At 38.3% G+C, this 16,859-nt stretch overlaps 1 protein-coding gene across 7 annotated transcripts in view; it reads right to left on the minus strand.

The window, feature by feature from the left end:
- LOC124127082 overlaps positions 1-16,859 on the minus strand; it is an 81,559-nt gene that overhangs the window by 12,642 nt on the left and 52,058 nt on the right. For 6 of the 7 annotated variants that reach the window (XM_048394329.1, XM_048394330.1, XM_046490530.2 and 3 more), the window contains exons 2-3: positions 4,711-4,771; positions 62-170 (exon numbers count right to left, since the gene is read on the minus strand). In XM_048394329.1, the coding sequence (XP_048250286.1) occupies positions 62-170; positions 4,711-4,771 (170 nt within the window). Of the gene's footprint in view, positions 1-61; positions 171-4,710; positions 4,772-6,236; positions 6,259-16,859 lie in introns of those variants that run through there. The other variant, XM_048394331.1, reaches the window with a different exon arrangement.

Consider the following 16,859-nt stretch of genomic DNA (forward strand, 5'->3'; position numbering starts at 1 on the left):
TCCATGGAAAGCATGGGTGGATTTATGGGTTCGGGAAGGAAAGAAGGTAGATGCAACATACCTCCATCGGCACTTATCGCCTAATCGGTTTTCATTAGGTTGGAAAAACCGAGGTCCGCATTGTTTACAGGAGTACTCTCCGTCTTCCGGGCAGCGTGTGAGTGCGTGTCCTGTAAACGACAAGTATGATGTGAACAAGAAAGGTCCCTAAAAAGAAAGCAACATGACCACCTTTTGGTGCATGCCCTAACATCTTTCATTAGTCATTTGGACAGCTAATCAGATGACTCGTGACTTCATCAATATATACCTATTCATAAATGGTTTGATCCAATCAAGTAAAACGTATGTACATTAACATTGCTCGCTCAAGCCTTTTTGTTTTGTTTTCTTTATAGATTTATCTGTTCTTAAGCTGGATTTAAATCGAGAGGTTTCAATAGTCCTATGCTGAATGCGTAATCTATTCTACAATTTAATAGAGTATGGTGTAAACGAGGATTCAGATAACTTAGTACGTAATAAAGGCTAAGTTATATCATGAGCATTTCTAAGGTTGTATGTTGTGTTTGTCCCGACAGAGTGAGGTACTAGATCTTTAAGGTGTGAAGGTGTCATATCATTATATATTTTATAAAATAAACACAATTTACGTTTTCTCCCAGGCTCTGACAAGGGCTCCTAGGAAATATATTTTTGACGGAACTATAGCTTGCTAAACCAGTTACAATTCTTGCTGCTTCCAGTTGGAGTTTTCTCATCTGTCACTCTGCTCTTTGGTACAACCGTCCCAACCTTCACATGCATATTCAAAATGTGGTCTAAGAAACATCACATAAATCTTGTCCAACACACTACGACTGAGTATAAACTTAAGCTTTCTCATTGAATCTTTGATGTACTTCTATAGATACTTACGCTTGAATGTAAAACTAATAGTATGAACAAAGATGGCCTCTTGAAAGTTTCTGTCGAGATTTAAATATTTTCTGCAGTATCTAACACTAAATTCTACAGATTCGAACAGGATATGATTTCATCAACAGATAAGAACAATCGTGTCATAGTTAAGCTTCCTCAGTAAAGGAATAGTATTTTGAAAGTTGTATTTTGAGAGAACTTAACAGCATGCTCAAAACACAAAGATAGAAACACAGTCAAATATAATATGGGTGGAGTACCACTGCTGGCTACCCTCTTACCACATGTCAGTTCATGTATAACAAAACTAGAGCCACGACACAATATCGCACCTGAATATGCAGTCAAGAGTTAAAATGGCAATAAAGATAGATACTAAAGAAAGTTGCTGTGAACATGGATATTCCAAAAACCGTTGATTTGCATAAATACTTAGGACAAAAGCCAAACACTAAACTCTAATGATTTGAACAAAATATACTCATCACGAGGAGAAACATAATACTTTTGAGAAAATTTAAGAGCATGGTCAAAACAAGGTCAAATTTTAAAATATTGCTTAACACGGAACATGTCTTGAAACTAAACAATTACCAAATTTTATCACATTCCGAACAAAAAAGGGTCGAGTATTGGCTTTACAAAAATCAGATTGCAACTTTTTGAATTGGGGTGTCATCATTTCAGCTTCATTAGTCTTGTGATGTGTGCGCAGATGACGTTCACAGTGTGACGAAATGTATTCTGAGACAATATTAGAACATGGTCAAAGTGCAAAAGGTTATATAAGGGTCAAAATGTAACATATAGTGAAAACAGAGCATATGTGTTGAGCTTCTCTTCGAACTACTTTTAGTCAGGTGACTGACGTGGCTGAATAATGCCCACAAGTTTGTTTCTCAATGTAGTAGCCAGATCAGGGTAGCCATCCAGATATGCAAAAGAGGCTCTTTTTACAAAAAGACAAAAGTAGCTGATGTATTGTTTTTATTTATTATACCGGGATTATTAGAAGAACATAACTCGAACTTTTCTACATTTGGCGTTTATTTGAGGTTGGTGTAATAAGGACTTGATATATGTGTCTTTAAACGATTGCTCTTATTTACTACATATTGACTTTCCTCTTTGAAACACGTGCTATGAATGAATTTATATTCTGTCAATTTGAGAGATAGGATGCAATATAGCGAGTGAGTCGGGGGGAAAGACGTTTTTATTTATACATCACAGATATAGTTAATATATAAGAAATAAGAATGGATTAAGAACAAATCCATGTGGCGCTCAAGCACATATATGTTGCTCCCTTGATGAACTGCCATTATTATCAGGAGTATTTACTTCACACAGTAACCATTGTTGTGAAACCCCTTTCTAAGACCTTTCAAATATCACAAAATACCAAACCAAAATGCCCATTTACTCGATAGTGATATTTTATGTCCGTGGCATGCATTACTACATCATACTGTCATCGTAGTCAGTGAGTGACTTCATTGAGCCGGTATTTCAGTTACATGTGTCAGCTTAATGTAAGGGGCAGTGATGCAGGTCTCAGATGGTTACAAGTTTGGTGAAACCTCCGGGTATGTTGCTGGCAAACCATGATTCATAGAATCTGGGCGAATCTTCGATTCGTTCAACAACGCACCACGTACAATGAAGATTTGCTCATACATGCTCTCTGTTCAGGAATTCTAGTAGTACATGATAGAAGTGCTAACCTTCGTGGTCCTGTGGTGACATAACTAAATAATTTCAGTAATTCGATGCGTTGTTACTACACTGAATATTACAAAGGTTTCTTATTACATGTGTTCCTCTTGTAATACGTACAGAGTGGTTTCACATTGATCGACAATGTTCCACAGCGTCCCTATCCCAAGGCAAGGTAACATTTGTGTTTGAAACGAAGAAATGATCACATGTCACATTGGTACTAGGTACTAGGTCACAATTATATATTATGATAAGACTGATGTCGCTGTCATGTATCAAATCAGAGAGGAATACGGAGAGCATTTGTCGAGGCACATTTGCATGGAATGTATTCATAAAATGTCATCAATTCACATGTTTCAAATGGATTGTCAATATAGCTTTGGGCGTGTAAAACGGGGTGTGTGAGAGTACAGGCTCTGTGGCAGGGTACCAAAACAATTAAAACTTATCATAATACTTTGCATAAAACATACTTACTGTATATCATAATTCGCTATAAAAACTATATATAACTGATATTTACAATATGGTTGCCATGCCCGCCATCTTTAAAAACGGATCTGAATTTGCAGAACGTCAAGCACTCACTTAATATGCCTTGTGGTGACTTTGAGCAAAAGGTTGAGCCGTAATTGGGATGGGAAACTAATCAATAACATTCCATAGGTTTTGAAAATATAGCCTAATTTGTATACGGTGCCGGACTTAATTTCTCAGCCTAAATAATGTAGGATTCGTATAAACGTTTTATACAAAGACAATCCAACAAAGAATACGGATGGTTTTGTTTTAACTCTTTCAGAGTCCAACACGTCTATCGGGTACTAATACATAATGATATGTTGTTAATAATGTTGCGACGATTTACTATGGGAAACAAGCAAACCACAGCTGATCAATAAAAAAACACCTCGCGATACGGTATTTCTTATTGAATGTATTTCTTATTTAATAAATCATCTTTAGTATTCATATAAATGTTTAGACTACAGTAATAATTACTTACATCCAACAAAGGTGTAGCGCTTCACAAGAGGTCATGTTTCAACAGCAGTCATTGAACTGTTATTGAACTGTCTGACATTGATTAAAATACGTCAGTTCATTACAGAAGCGATGAATGATTTATTGGACTGAGTGTTACTGGCGCAGCTGCATAGTGAATGAAACAAGACGCTTACACCTCTTGTTCCTTTTACTCCATGTCTTAATAGTGGGAATCAAGGGCAAAACTGCACATATATGAAGACGTGGCCAGGAATTGGCTCTGTTTGCTCTCTTTGGTAATGATTATAGATATGACATTGCACGTGACTAAAATAGCCTTGGTTAAAGGACTTAAATCCCCCAGCTATCTACGTTGCAGTAACTTCTCTCTCACTGAATGAATGCAGTATGCGACATTCATAACTAAGCTATATACAGTAAATACAATAAATATGCATTTATTCTTAAGCTAAGAGTGAATATGAATCACAAACGATACTACTGAATTCATGTGTTAAGATTACAAACAATTAAAACATGGACTACCCGACGTCTGTAAACAAAGAACCCAATGACGTTTATGGTCTCCCTTCACACCCAACTTCTACTCCATCGTGAGATTAACGCTCGAAGTCCACTAGTTGTTATTCTCTGAATACATATGTCGATAATTTTACAATCAAAGCATACTTTTTCCCAACAAATATACTCAACTATTAGTAGTGTTAAGTGATTCTGCAACTGTCAACAGTTTTATTGGTCTCTTTTGTGGAGTAAACAGGTTTTGCCACGACACTTTCACTTTCTGTCAGGTGAGCTAATAAACAATGAAACACGATTAAGCCGCAACATTCAAACGAAATGATATGTAATATTTATTTAAAAAAAAAAAAATGTTTATCTTTCCTTGAGCTACCGCTTGTCTGTTCCAATCAACATACCAGTTTGTGGGTCATCTTCTGTCTGGTGGGTCATGTACACATGCTTTTCTCATTCTATTCAAGGTACGAAAGGCAGCCTTAGGATTAAGGACATCACAAGGTTCTACGTAGCGAGACAAGAGTAGAACTTGCTTACCTTGTGGACACGATTTGAGATTCTTCTGACATTTGTCGAGTGAATGTCTTGAAGGTGTCATCTGAAACAAACAGGAGGTTGTTAAGCACTGACCGGAGCATGACAATATTTTATCAAACAGTCGTATGTAGAAATGTAGAAATCAGAGTCATGGTTCAGTATAACAATACATTAAGAAAAGCAATGTCAAATGCATCATTATCAGGTAAATACCATCCTGGGTTTAACGTTATGAGTAGCATAACAACAAAAGCACATACAAGAAAACGTCACGTAATGTGGTCAATTAAACTGCACAAGATGTAAACTCGAAAGTGTAGGCCATGATTCCATAACCCAACCAGAAACTACTCAGAACTTCTACTGTTTTATACTAAGAGCCTATTTAACAGTCAGGGGATTAAAAAAGATCCATACAGAAGGGATTTGGCAAGGATGATAAAGTGAACTTTGACATTTTCTTAAGCTCAGTTATTCATTTTAGACGATCGAACCCTGAAAATATAGTGAAATTCATAAGTTCTGGCTGGGGAGTTGCATAGTGTACACATTCCGTTTTCTTTTGCAATTCCTTTCTAGCGGCCAGTCTCGATGGGAAGGTTGTGATTAGGTGTCCTAGATAAAACACATCATCATAAAGAAAACACATATTATACCAACAACCAAACCGATCATACCCCCATTCTGTCAGTAATCAGTTACACCCAGAAATATCCACATGACATTTTGAAAAGTTTCAAACAGTTTGGAAAACCCACATTCCTCCAATCAGTAATGACATGACATAACATTCCGAGTCAAAACCACTCTGAGTTATGGCACATCCTGCCAGGAATCAACTATAACATAACGGTGCCAAGGCTAATAATTAGTCCGGCCGGCCCCTATTTCACAAGAATACATACAAGGTGGAGTGCACTAAAGCTGGCGTCATTGCAACAGGTTATTGTTATTCATTTGATCAACGTGAAGAGGCTAACACATTATGAAAAAAGCAAGTTAACATGACACACAGTTTCTACAGCGGCCATAACCACCCCTTTTACAACACAATAAACTAAAACATATAGGCAGACTTCTGAAGGGTCCTGTACACACGAAAAAACACGTTTGGGAACCGCCTGCATGGTTCATTAATAATGACAAGTTTACAATAGTATATTGGTCTTTCTCTTGACATTACGCTTCTTCTACTACTGTTTTAACAAACGTTTTGATACAGGTATCATATGTAGTTACAAAGAAATGCATGGATATTAAATATGGTATTGGCATAAGTCTCCAACACATGTAAGTTAACTGATGTGTGAACGGTGTCTCAACAATCTATACACGAGAATGTGGAGATCGCCTCTATTCCGGGTCCCGTCCTGACCTCATTTCATAAAAATCCATACGACCATAACAAGGCCCCATGTTAACTGTTTCAAGTCCTACTGTCACACCCGTACTGTTTTAATCTCAACAAGGAAGAGGTTCAGACCACCTAAATCACAAGTTATCACTGCTGACCAGTCAACACATACCACCGACGTCGCCACCCCGATACTCTGCCTCAATGTCTACAGCTCCGTTCAGGTATTCTCCGACTGGCCCGGGATCACCGCTACCTTTGTTACAACCACCTTCTCGGTCAGCGCAACAAGGATTCACGCATCTCAAATTTTATTCAAGTAATGTTCAACCGTAACGCAATGTCCTTAATCTCCTATCAGCCTCACGCACATCATTCGTTTTCTTCGTGGCGGTTGAACTGTTCCCAAAGCGTCAACGAATGGCCTTAGTGAGGCTAGAGTAACACACCTTAACTAATTTCACAGCAATTTAACCACAGACATACACCCTTCCAATTTTATCAGCGTTGGTACGAGCTGATATCATGAACATTGGGGGAGGAATAAGAGTAAGTACTTCGAAATAGCAATGCGATTGTGATTGTGAATGTTAGTATTGAACACAGCCGAAAATACTGATGTAAATCAAACCTGTTCTGCACTCTTATACCGATCAACCACTTGAACTTGTGGCCACGTGTGGCCAAGTCGGCACGATTCTTGCTTCGCCCTGATTATGTTTGTCACAACAATACCAGTACTCGAGGGTTTCACCAAAGTTACAAAGACCAAAGACATAAACCAACTTCAAATACTGTTGCGCACTACTCGCTCTTGTTGACGGGGTTGAGGGTGGGTGGCACTTGGTTGGACTCTTACACAGGTAAATAATCAGAGGCAAGCGCCCGAATGTATATTAAGAGTCTGTAAAATAGTATGCATTCACGAAATAGACATGTTATGTTTTGTTTCGAAATTCTAAGAAGATCCGATAATTGTTTTGTCGCATGTTGGTTCATGAATAGGGTTTATGTCAGCAAACAGATTACTAAATATTCAGAGAGGTTCGACTTTGTAAAATTGTATACCTCACCACCCTATCGGGAGTATGTTTTTCATAAAGGTCATTCGTGGATAAATGTGAATAACCACAATAAATAACAGACGCTTCTACACAACACATGTAATCTCCGACTAAACATGCAATACTGGGAATGTAGAGTCTTACACAATCTATACGTTTCTAAGGTGTTGTGGGTCCAGAGGAGATGTCAAAAGTGTAAATGTTGACGACTGACATACTGATGGACGGGCGGGCGGGCGGGCGGGCGGGCGGGCGGCGGATATCGCTCCAAGACACAAGCTCATTTGACTTTCAGTCAGGCAGGGTATTAGTGTTACAGTAACATTAACATTAATATTCTGTTTTGGAGATGTCGAATTAGTCTGGTGAAATCATACAAAGAACGTTAGCCATAGTACATATCTGCCATTCAGTACCACATGGATAACAGATAGGACATGTTATAAGTAGCCATAAATTGTTGGTGTGATTTTCAATTGTTGTGTCATGTGTCTTTTTTTCTTAATCTAAAGGCTATAATTTCACGTTAACACTCTAATATAGTGTATATCCTACCAACCTGTTTCGCGGTTTCCTATATTTGGATCTTGTGGTTTCAGAGAAGATTCTTGAAGTATGACTTTTCACACACGAAAACAGGTTTCCTGACATGAAACGATCTTTATCCCATCCTCTTTGTAAATTTCATGTCATTGTTTCTAATTTCTTGTGCTTCCAAGAAGATTTTTAATACAAATTCTAGTTTCACATTATTTCTCATTTATAAAACATACACGAACCAAGGTCAACATCTGAACATCATTAGCAAATGTATAATGTACTCTTGTGGCGCCGGACATCTTGTTTCAGACTCATTCGGCGAAGACGTCGGAAGTCAGCTGTGGGGCATAACGATGGATGGCGGTCAGAGAAGCATCATGCCCTAAGACCATCACTTGGACCTTCTCTGTAATAAGTATTTCACCCGAGGTAAGAAGGGTTGGTCTCTACAGATATATACTTGTGTCCAGCAGTCCATACATGTATGGAGAAAGCTAAGCTTGTGTCCACCTCACACAGACGCCTCGAAGGACTCAGGTCCAGGGGAGGGCGTTCTTACAGTTGAAAGTGGAAGCGCAACAAGGGCGCGCCAGAAGGGAATGGGGGCATGCATGACCTTGAAGGGTACATTGAATCTTGACAAAAAAGACATGCGTTTCGTATATTGAACACAAAATGCTAGGGCACAATGTGCTGTGGAAAACATTACTAGGGGTATATTTCACATTGAATTATCAGGCACAGCTTTATGTCGCAGAGATCAGAATGGTATACCACATGTTGAATAATGAGGTATAGAGTAAAATGGCAGACATGAATATAGTATATTTTACATTGAGGTAAGAGACATGGCGTAAAATACAGCAGACACCATTATTGTGTACTGTACATTGATGTACAGTCAAACACAGTTGTGTCAAGATAAAGGGACCTACGTAAATACAGTGACGGATATCGCGAGCATCGATCTACGCAATTGAGATACGATGACATGCATCAACCAAGTCAGCGAGCCTGGCCACCCGATCCCGTTAGTCGTCTCTTATGACAAGCGCAATCGCCTTTTACGACAAGCATGGGTTGCTGAAGACCTATTCTACCCCGGATCTTCACGGGTGACAGTACAAAATAGCCGACATCAGTAGTGATGGTCATATACTGAGAATGAGGCATAATGTGATATAGCCGATATCAGTATTGTATAGTGTACATTACGATATGAGGTTCAGTATGATAAAGTTAGATATCAATATTGTATAATGTACATTGAATTATGAGGTAATATGTCATATAGTAGTCATCAATATTGTATAATGTACATTGAATTATGATGCAATATGTCATATAGTATTCATCAATATTGTACAATGTACATTGAATTATGAGGCAATATGTCATATAGTAGTCATCAATATTGTATAACGTACATTGAAAAATGAAGCATAGTGTGACACAATAACGTGGATTAACAAAGTATATTGTGTGTGGAAACATGAGGAACGGTGTGATATAACGACATCAGTATGGTGTATTGTGTATTGAAACATGAGGCACTGTGTGATATAGCGACATCAGTATGGTATATTGTGTATTGAAACATGAGGCACGTTGTGATATAGGACATCAGTATGGTATATTGTGTATTGAAACATGAGGCACGGTGTGATATAGCGACATCAGTATAGTATATTGTGTATTGAAACATGAGGCACAGTGTGATATAACGACATCAGTATGGTATATTGTGTATTGAAACATGAGGCATAATGTGATACCCTTGTATCTACTTTATGAGACTCATCTATTAGAGATAAGTCGCTGACTGCATAATCCTAAATATCATCTTGACTGTGGTGTAGTGAGAGAGATGAGATAAAATGTGCACGAAGCAATAGCAATGGGTGTCATCAACATAATATAGATTATCCCCGTAGGGACCCGGGTCACAGTTGTTTATCAGCAACCAACACCTTCTCGTAAGATGTGATTCAACTGGTCAGATTAGGGTAATAGCGTTTCATCACGACTATTTTCAAGTACTATTAAAGGTTAAAGTTAAAAAGTATTGTGATGAATAGAAATTGAATGTAAATAGAAATAAAACAAAAATTGTTGTATTTAAAAACGGCGGTAATTTATCATAATATGAAAAATGGTACTATAACGGTAACCAATTGGAGATAACAAGTTTTTATAAATATTTAGGAGTGTATTTTACTAACCGTCTTTCATGGACATATCATGTAAGCCAAGCATCCTTACAAGCTCAAAGGGTATTCATTGGTATACAACAAAATGCATGTGGTCTAAACTTTGATTATAATACCCTTTTCAAATTTCTTGATGTAAAAATAAGTCCAATTTTATTGTATGGTGCAGAGATTTGGGGACTCTCAAAAGTAGATGCTATAGAAAAGATTCACTTGTATGCATGTAAGAAATATTTAGGTGTAAAAGTTAATACACCCGGGGTTATGGTTTAGGTTATTGTGGTCGCTATCCACTGTATATTTTTGCATATATTAAAGTTATCAAATATTGGTTAATAATTTTAAATATGCCTTTGTATAGATTTCCGAAAAGTGTTATAATATGTTATTGTTGTTTGATTCAAATGGTAAAAGAAACTGGGCAACTGGTGTTAGAGAACTCTTATTTGAATCTGGTTTTGGTAATGTTTGGTATGATCAACCGGTCAATAATACTGCTGAGTTTATCCAGTCACTGAAACAAAGACTAAAAGATATTTATTTACAATCATGGAATGTTTCATTGGCTTTATCAAATAAACACTTTTATTATTAACTTTTTAAATCTTACATTTATAGAGAATGCTATCTCGTTGATATTTCCATACCAAAATATAGAAAAGCATTGGCACGGTTTCGTTGCATGTCGCATGATCTACATATTGAAACAGGCAGATATATAAATACCCCATGAGAACAAAGAAAATGTAACTTAAATGAAATAGGAGAGTATCACTTCCTTATCAGATGTCCATTATATTTAGAACTAAGAATAAAATACTTACCAAAATACTATTACAGTGAACCAAACATATGTAAATTTATAAGTTTATTAAAATGTGAGAGAACAGAGGTTGTTTAAAGAATTTATCGATGTTTATTTACCATGCTTTTGCCCATAGAAATGAAATTGTTAACTGTTAATTAAATACTATCTATGCCAGAATAAAATGAGCATATTTATGGTTGTTATGTAAATAAATTAATACTGGTTTTCTTGGCCAATATATGATTACCTACAGGCCGCCGTGCTATATGTTGGAACTGCAGTGTAACGAAACAAACAACAAAATAAATAGGTCGGTGATGAACGTTAACCGAGTTTGACAATATATTCTGGTGCAAACGTTCTTCAATAACATAGAGTTGTAATTCTCTAACAAATATTCTAATCAAGCTATGCTTACGTACTTATGGGATTAATAACAATATATGAATGTCATTACTAAAGTATATCTTCGCTTTGTCATAAAACAGCCATCTCTGACAGTTTATTTGTTAAATGTGCTTTGAATTGGGGACTGTTTTACTGCCATGTGGCATAATAGTGCTAAAAGTATGAGGTTATATGGGAACAACAAACATTACATCTCAAATACCCGAGTTAAAGGGAAAATCAATAAAAATTAAGTTAAGTTTATTAAAGGTCCATTAAAACTGTACGTGAGTAACGATCAAGAAACAACTTCGCGGAAGGCGCACGACCAAACATATCGCTTCCCTATTCTTCCAGGAATACACACACACACACACATGTACCAGAGATCGATCGTCAAAAAGATGCGAGAAACGTAGAGAACCTCTGTAATTGCATTACTGGCACAAAAAAACTTCACACCGTGAACAGTCAGGCAAAAATGTAATGGAAAACGAAAATTGGTTTTAAATAGGGACGCCTCAGAGGGCCGAAGCCTGCCCGCTCGACCTGTTCCATCCCCGCAGTCCTAACACTTCGCATGTTGTCGCATCGATCTCAGATTCAACAACATAATTTTTGTCGGCGGTCTCAAGATGCGATATGGCTGCCATGGCGCTGTGGTAATGCCTTCATATGCCATATATTCTGCTTGTGTGCATATGCATACGTATACATGTATTCATACTGTTCTGTGCATGTACATATTACAGTGACTTGGTCCAGTCGTAAATACCTAGTCTACGAGGTAGGATGATGTGAACAAGAAGTCTAAATGTCACTCTAAATGTTTAGCTGTTGATTGTAAAAACCAAATCTGATCATCGAAAACGTAATAGTCCCTCTATAAGATACAAATATGATTGCTTCTTTTTCACTGTTAATTCACTGTTACACAAACTTTTAAAATGAGTTATTTTCCAAGGGGGTTATGTTCCATGTTCGTGCCAGTATCACTTGGTATTTCCTGACTATGTCAGGAGACATTATGTATTCCTCGGGGCACCTGCAGTCGGCAACAAACAGCATTTCCTTTAACATTTGACATTCATCACCAAGTTCTCTTGAGATCTCCTCATCCAGATGTACGTTCCTATGAGGACGGACTGTTCACTCACGGAGTACTGCATAATGTACAATGAAGGAAGAACTGCCTGGGAACAAGTATATTTTTATTCGTCCCCGTGGAGTTCGTTCAACAATCAACTTCCACAACAGAGTTACCAATTATGCTAACGAATGATATTATTACTTTGGAATGTACAACTGATACAACATGTATAACTTGTATATTTAAATTTCTAATCCTGTTTTAATCTTAAATAAACACTAAAAGAATTGCGTACTTGTATTTAATTGTGATGATAACACAGTGATTTCTTAATTGATATAAATGGTTTTAACTTGGGTTTCCACATTATAATGGACATGTTAATCATACAACTGCCTCTGTCAGTCAAGCATCGCTGTAACATTTAAACCAGAGCTAGCTCATAACTTAGTTATGCAAGACGAGGAGAACTTGAAGACGTCTCTGCTAAATATAGTTCTCGGAACACCGTCCGTGAAGCCAAATTGATATTCAGCTTGCTCTCACAGAATGTGTTGTCATTTAAACTCCTACATATTCGTGATGCACTGTCAGCCTGTCAAGCTTACTTACTACATTTCCAAAATAATAAACGCTGTCCTATCGCCCTGATGCTATCATGTTGGATAATCGTTGTGTTGTAATAATGACATCTCACCTCATTTTCTATAAAATGCCATTCTGAATGCGCTAATAGGCATGATAGGAAAACAATGACATTTTTAATGCATTGATACCACATGCGAGTCCCACCTCTTGGCCTCATAACGCCCACAGACATTCAGCAGACTTTAAGGGATGAGACAGTTAACATTTCAGTCATGGTTCAGCAGTTAAAAGTAAAGGAATACATCTGACATGGGCGTGAAGGTGCCTTGGTATAAGCTCTGCTATAGCGGCATTATATAAGTAGTCGCCATCTTGGTATACTGAGCTTCATCGTACCAATACAATGCCTGAAGCTGGCCAGGGCCCCGGTGTTGAAAGCATCTTAGCGCTACAACTACCGTAAGTCATATGTTTGTATGAGAGTTACGGTCGTCCTAACGTTACGATCGCTTTGTAAAACTGGGTCCAGGGTCATAAGCATGACTCCATGACACGCGATGTTTACAGCTAGAAATGTAAGGGTAAAATCTCACACAAACAAACTTAACCGATAGATTATCCATTTCAAGTCAATGCACGTATTACACAACACGGAGTTGGTCTACATCTATTGTCATAATAGTAATATACACCGCTGAAATGTTTAACACTACTGCATATGGAAAGCGGACAAAGGTCCATGCATTTGATGTATCACTTATAACCAGTGGTATTTTCCATGAGATACGACGCCCAGAGCTTGTGACATTTAGAAACTATATCTATACGTAGAGTAAACCATATATCCATGATATTTAAAAAAAGAAAAGAAGATAATCACCTATTTGATAACTAGAACCCTATTATCCATAATTTGATCTGACACTTCAGGATCACATGTTTATTCTTATATGTAATTTGAGCATCAGGAGATGCCAAAGCTGGCATCTTTCACAGTTCATGGTGGTCACCCACCTAAATACTTGACAGTTCATGATTGTCACCCTCCTAAATACTTGACAGTTCATGATGGTCACCCACCTAAATACTTGACAGTTCATGATGGTCACCCACCTAAATACTTGACAGTTCATGATGGTCACCCACCTAAATACTTGACAGTTCATGATGGTCACCCACCTAAATACTTGACAGTTTATGATGGTCATCCACCTAAATACTTGACAGTTTATGATGGTCACCCACCTAAATACTTGACAGTTCATGATGGTCACCCACCTAAATACTTGACAGTTCATGGTGGTCACCCACCTAAATACTTGACAGTTCATGATGGTCACCCACCTAAATACTTGACAGTTCATGGTGGTCACCCACCTAAATACTTGACAGTTTATGATGGTCACCCACCTAAATACTTGACAGTTCATGGTGGTCACCCACCGAAATACTTGACAGTTTATGATGGTCACCCACCTAAATACTTGACAGTTCATGGTGGTCATCCACCTAAATACTTGAAAGTTCATGATGGTCACCCACCTAAATACTAGACAGTTCATGATGGTCACCCACCGAAATACTTGACAGTTCATGATGGTCATCCACCTAAATACTTGACAGTTCATGGTGGTCATCCACCTAAATACTTGACAGTTCATGATGGTCATCCACCTAAATACTTGACAGTTCATGATGGTCATCCACCTAAATACTTGACAGTTCATGATGGTCACCCACCTAAATACTTGCCAGTTCATGATGGTCATCCACCTAAATACTTGACAGTTTATGATGGTCACCCACCTAAATACTTGACAGTTCATGATGGTCATCCACCTAAATACTTGACAGTTCATGATGGTCACCCACCTAAATACTTGACAGTTTATGATGGTCATCCACCTAAATACTTGACAGTTCATGATGGTCATCCACATAAATACTTGACAGTTCATGATGGTCATCCACCTAAATACTTGACAGTTCATGATGGTCACCCACCTAAATACTTGACAGTTTATGATGGTCATCCACCTAAATACTTGACAGTTCATGATGGTCACCCACCTAAATACTTGACAGTTCATGATGGTCATCCACCTAAATACTTGACAGTTCATGATGGTCATCCACCTAAATACTTGACAGTTCATGATGGTCACCCACCTAAATACTTGACAGTTTATGATGGTCACCCACCTAAATACTTGACAGTTCATGATGGTCATCCACCTAAATACTTGACAGTTTATGATGGTCACCCACCTAAATACTTGACAGTTCATGGTGGTCACCCACCTAAACGGACGGCACCTATTATGCAGTGTATATTTGCAGTGAAGCAGTGAGGTGAACATCGTTTCACCATGAAGTCAACTTATTTCGGATTAACTAATGGTGATTATTATGTATATGTAACGCTGAGTAAAGCGTCCAAGCACTATCCGAACTCCAAAGTGAATGGTCTACCATCTCGATGTTTCAGCGGAATGGCACCACCGTGACAGCTGATTGTCTACCTGCTATCGTTTACCCATGATGTAACGTCAGACTGTCACTATACTATGTTCACTATGAAACAGAAGATTGTCTAGCCGTGACGTGCAATTGCTTGTGACATGACAGCAGAAAGTGTATATACAGACACGTTTAGTCTGGATAGACAACTATAATTTCCTATATTTTAGTAACATTGGAAGTTAAAGCTTGAAACGTCGCTCAAACGGGACAGCATGGTAACTGCAAACGTAACGTGAAATACACGGAGGCACCAGTTGATGTCAACCATGAAACAGGTCTCAGGTAACTGGAGAGTCGACTGCAACCACATATTTGTCATGTTTGAAATATCGATACAGCAATGTACATTACTTTGTTTACAAATCAAACAAAGTCGTGACTTCCGTTGTGAGACAACATTTCCTATACTCACTCCGACAGTTATACACCGAGGTGCCTGAGTGCAAGTTGACGGCTCAAAACGTCATACCGTGCCAGTTACTACATTATTTTATCATTTTTTTAATCATTATGGGACTCAAAAAAGAAGTTTCAATATTAAATGGCACACACATTTGTCGTTTTGTTTGTTGTTTAGCGCCGCACTCAACAACACTCTAGCTATATGACGGCGGTCTGTAAATAATCGACTCTGGACCAGACAACCCAGTGATTGATGTCATGAGCACCGATCCACGCAATTGAGATACGATGGCATGCATCAATCAAGCCAGCGAGTCCGACCACCCGATCCCGTTAGTCGCCTCTTGTGACAAGCATAGTCGCTTTAAATTACGGCAAGCATGGGTTGGTGAAGACGTATTCTACCCCGGATCTTTAAGGGTACACACACTTCATGTGTGGCTAGTATGCTGCATTTGTGTTACTTTCCAAATATTTTAGCAGCTTTCCTGCTTTATCCAATTTCCATTCATGAGATGAGCATGTGGATGAGTGAATGTTAGATATATCATCGGCTATATCGCGGTATCCTCCAAGTCAGTTTAAAATACATGGTACAGTTGAGATCGGAATCCCATGGCGTTGACCATCTATTCTTTCAGACATTTGCAGATCTCCGGCTTATTAGGGCATTACCTGTTGTCATTGAAGGTATCTTTTGTGTATCGAAGGAGTATCCGGCCTCATACTGAGAGAAGATATATATTATCTGAGCATGGACTGACGTAGAGTGTTCTTAGGTTGCTTATATAGAATTTGGGAATTTTGAGATTTGGAATAGATGCCGATGGGGTTGGGGAGGAGAACTAAGGGAATGTTCTAGGGACACGCGCCACAAGTACTGCGCAGGAAGATGTCGGCAAGGCAGTAGACCGAACCAAATCCAAGTGCATCAGATTCAGATTGTAGTGTAGCGTAGTTGATGTTACATTGTGTTATTATGCGCGAGTCAGCCTTTACACCGGCCGTGTTGACATGTACTCACATATCTTTGACACATTCAGTCTTACTTCCGAGGTGAGCAATACCACAGCGCCTGACACCCGAGAGCGTCGCGGCACAGACAGCATACACGGGACTGCCTCCCGACACAACACCACACAGCGAGGACGCACTGTTTTGAACCTGTGTACACTACATAGTG

The sequence above is a fragment of the Haliotis rufescens genome, unplaced genomic scaffold (assembly GCF_023055435.1).
Source record: "Haliotis rufescens isolate VD_foot unplaced genomic scaffold, xgHalRufe1.0.p SCAF_13, whole genome shotgun sequence".
NCBI lineage: Eukaryota > Metazoa > Mollusca > Gastropoda > Lepetellida > Haliotidae > Haliotis > Haliotis rufescens.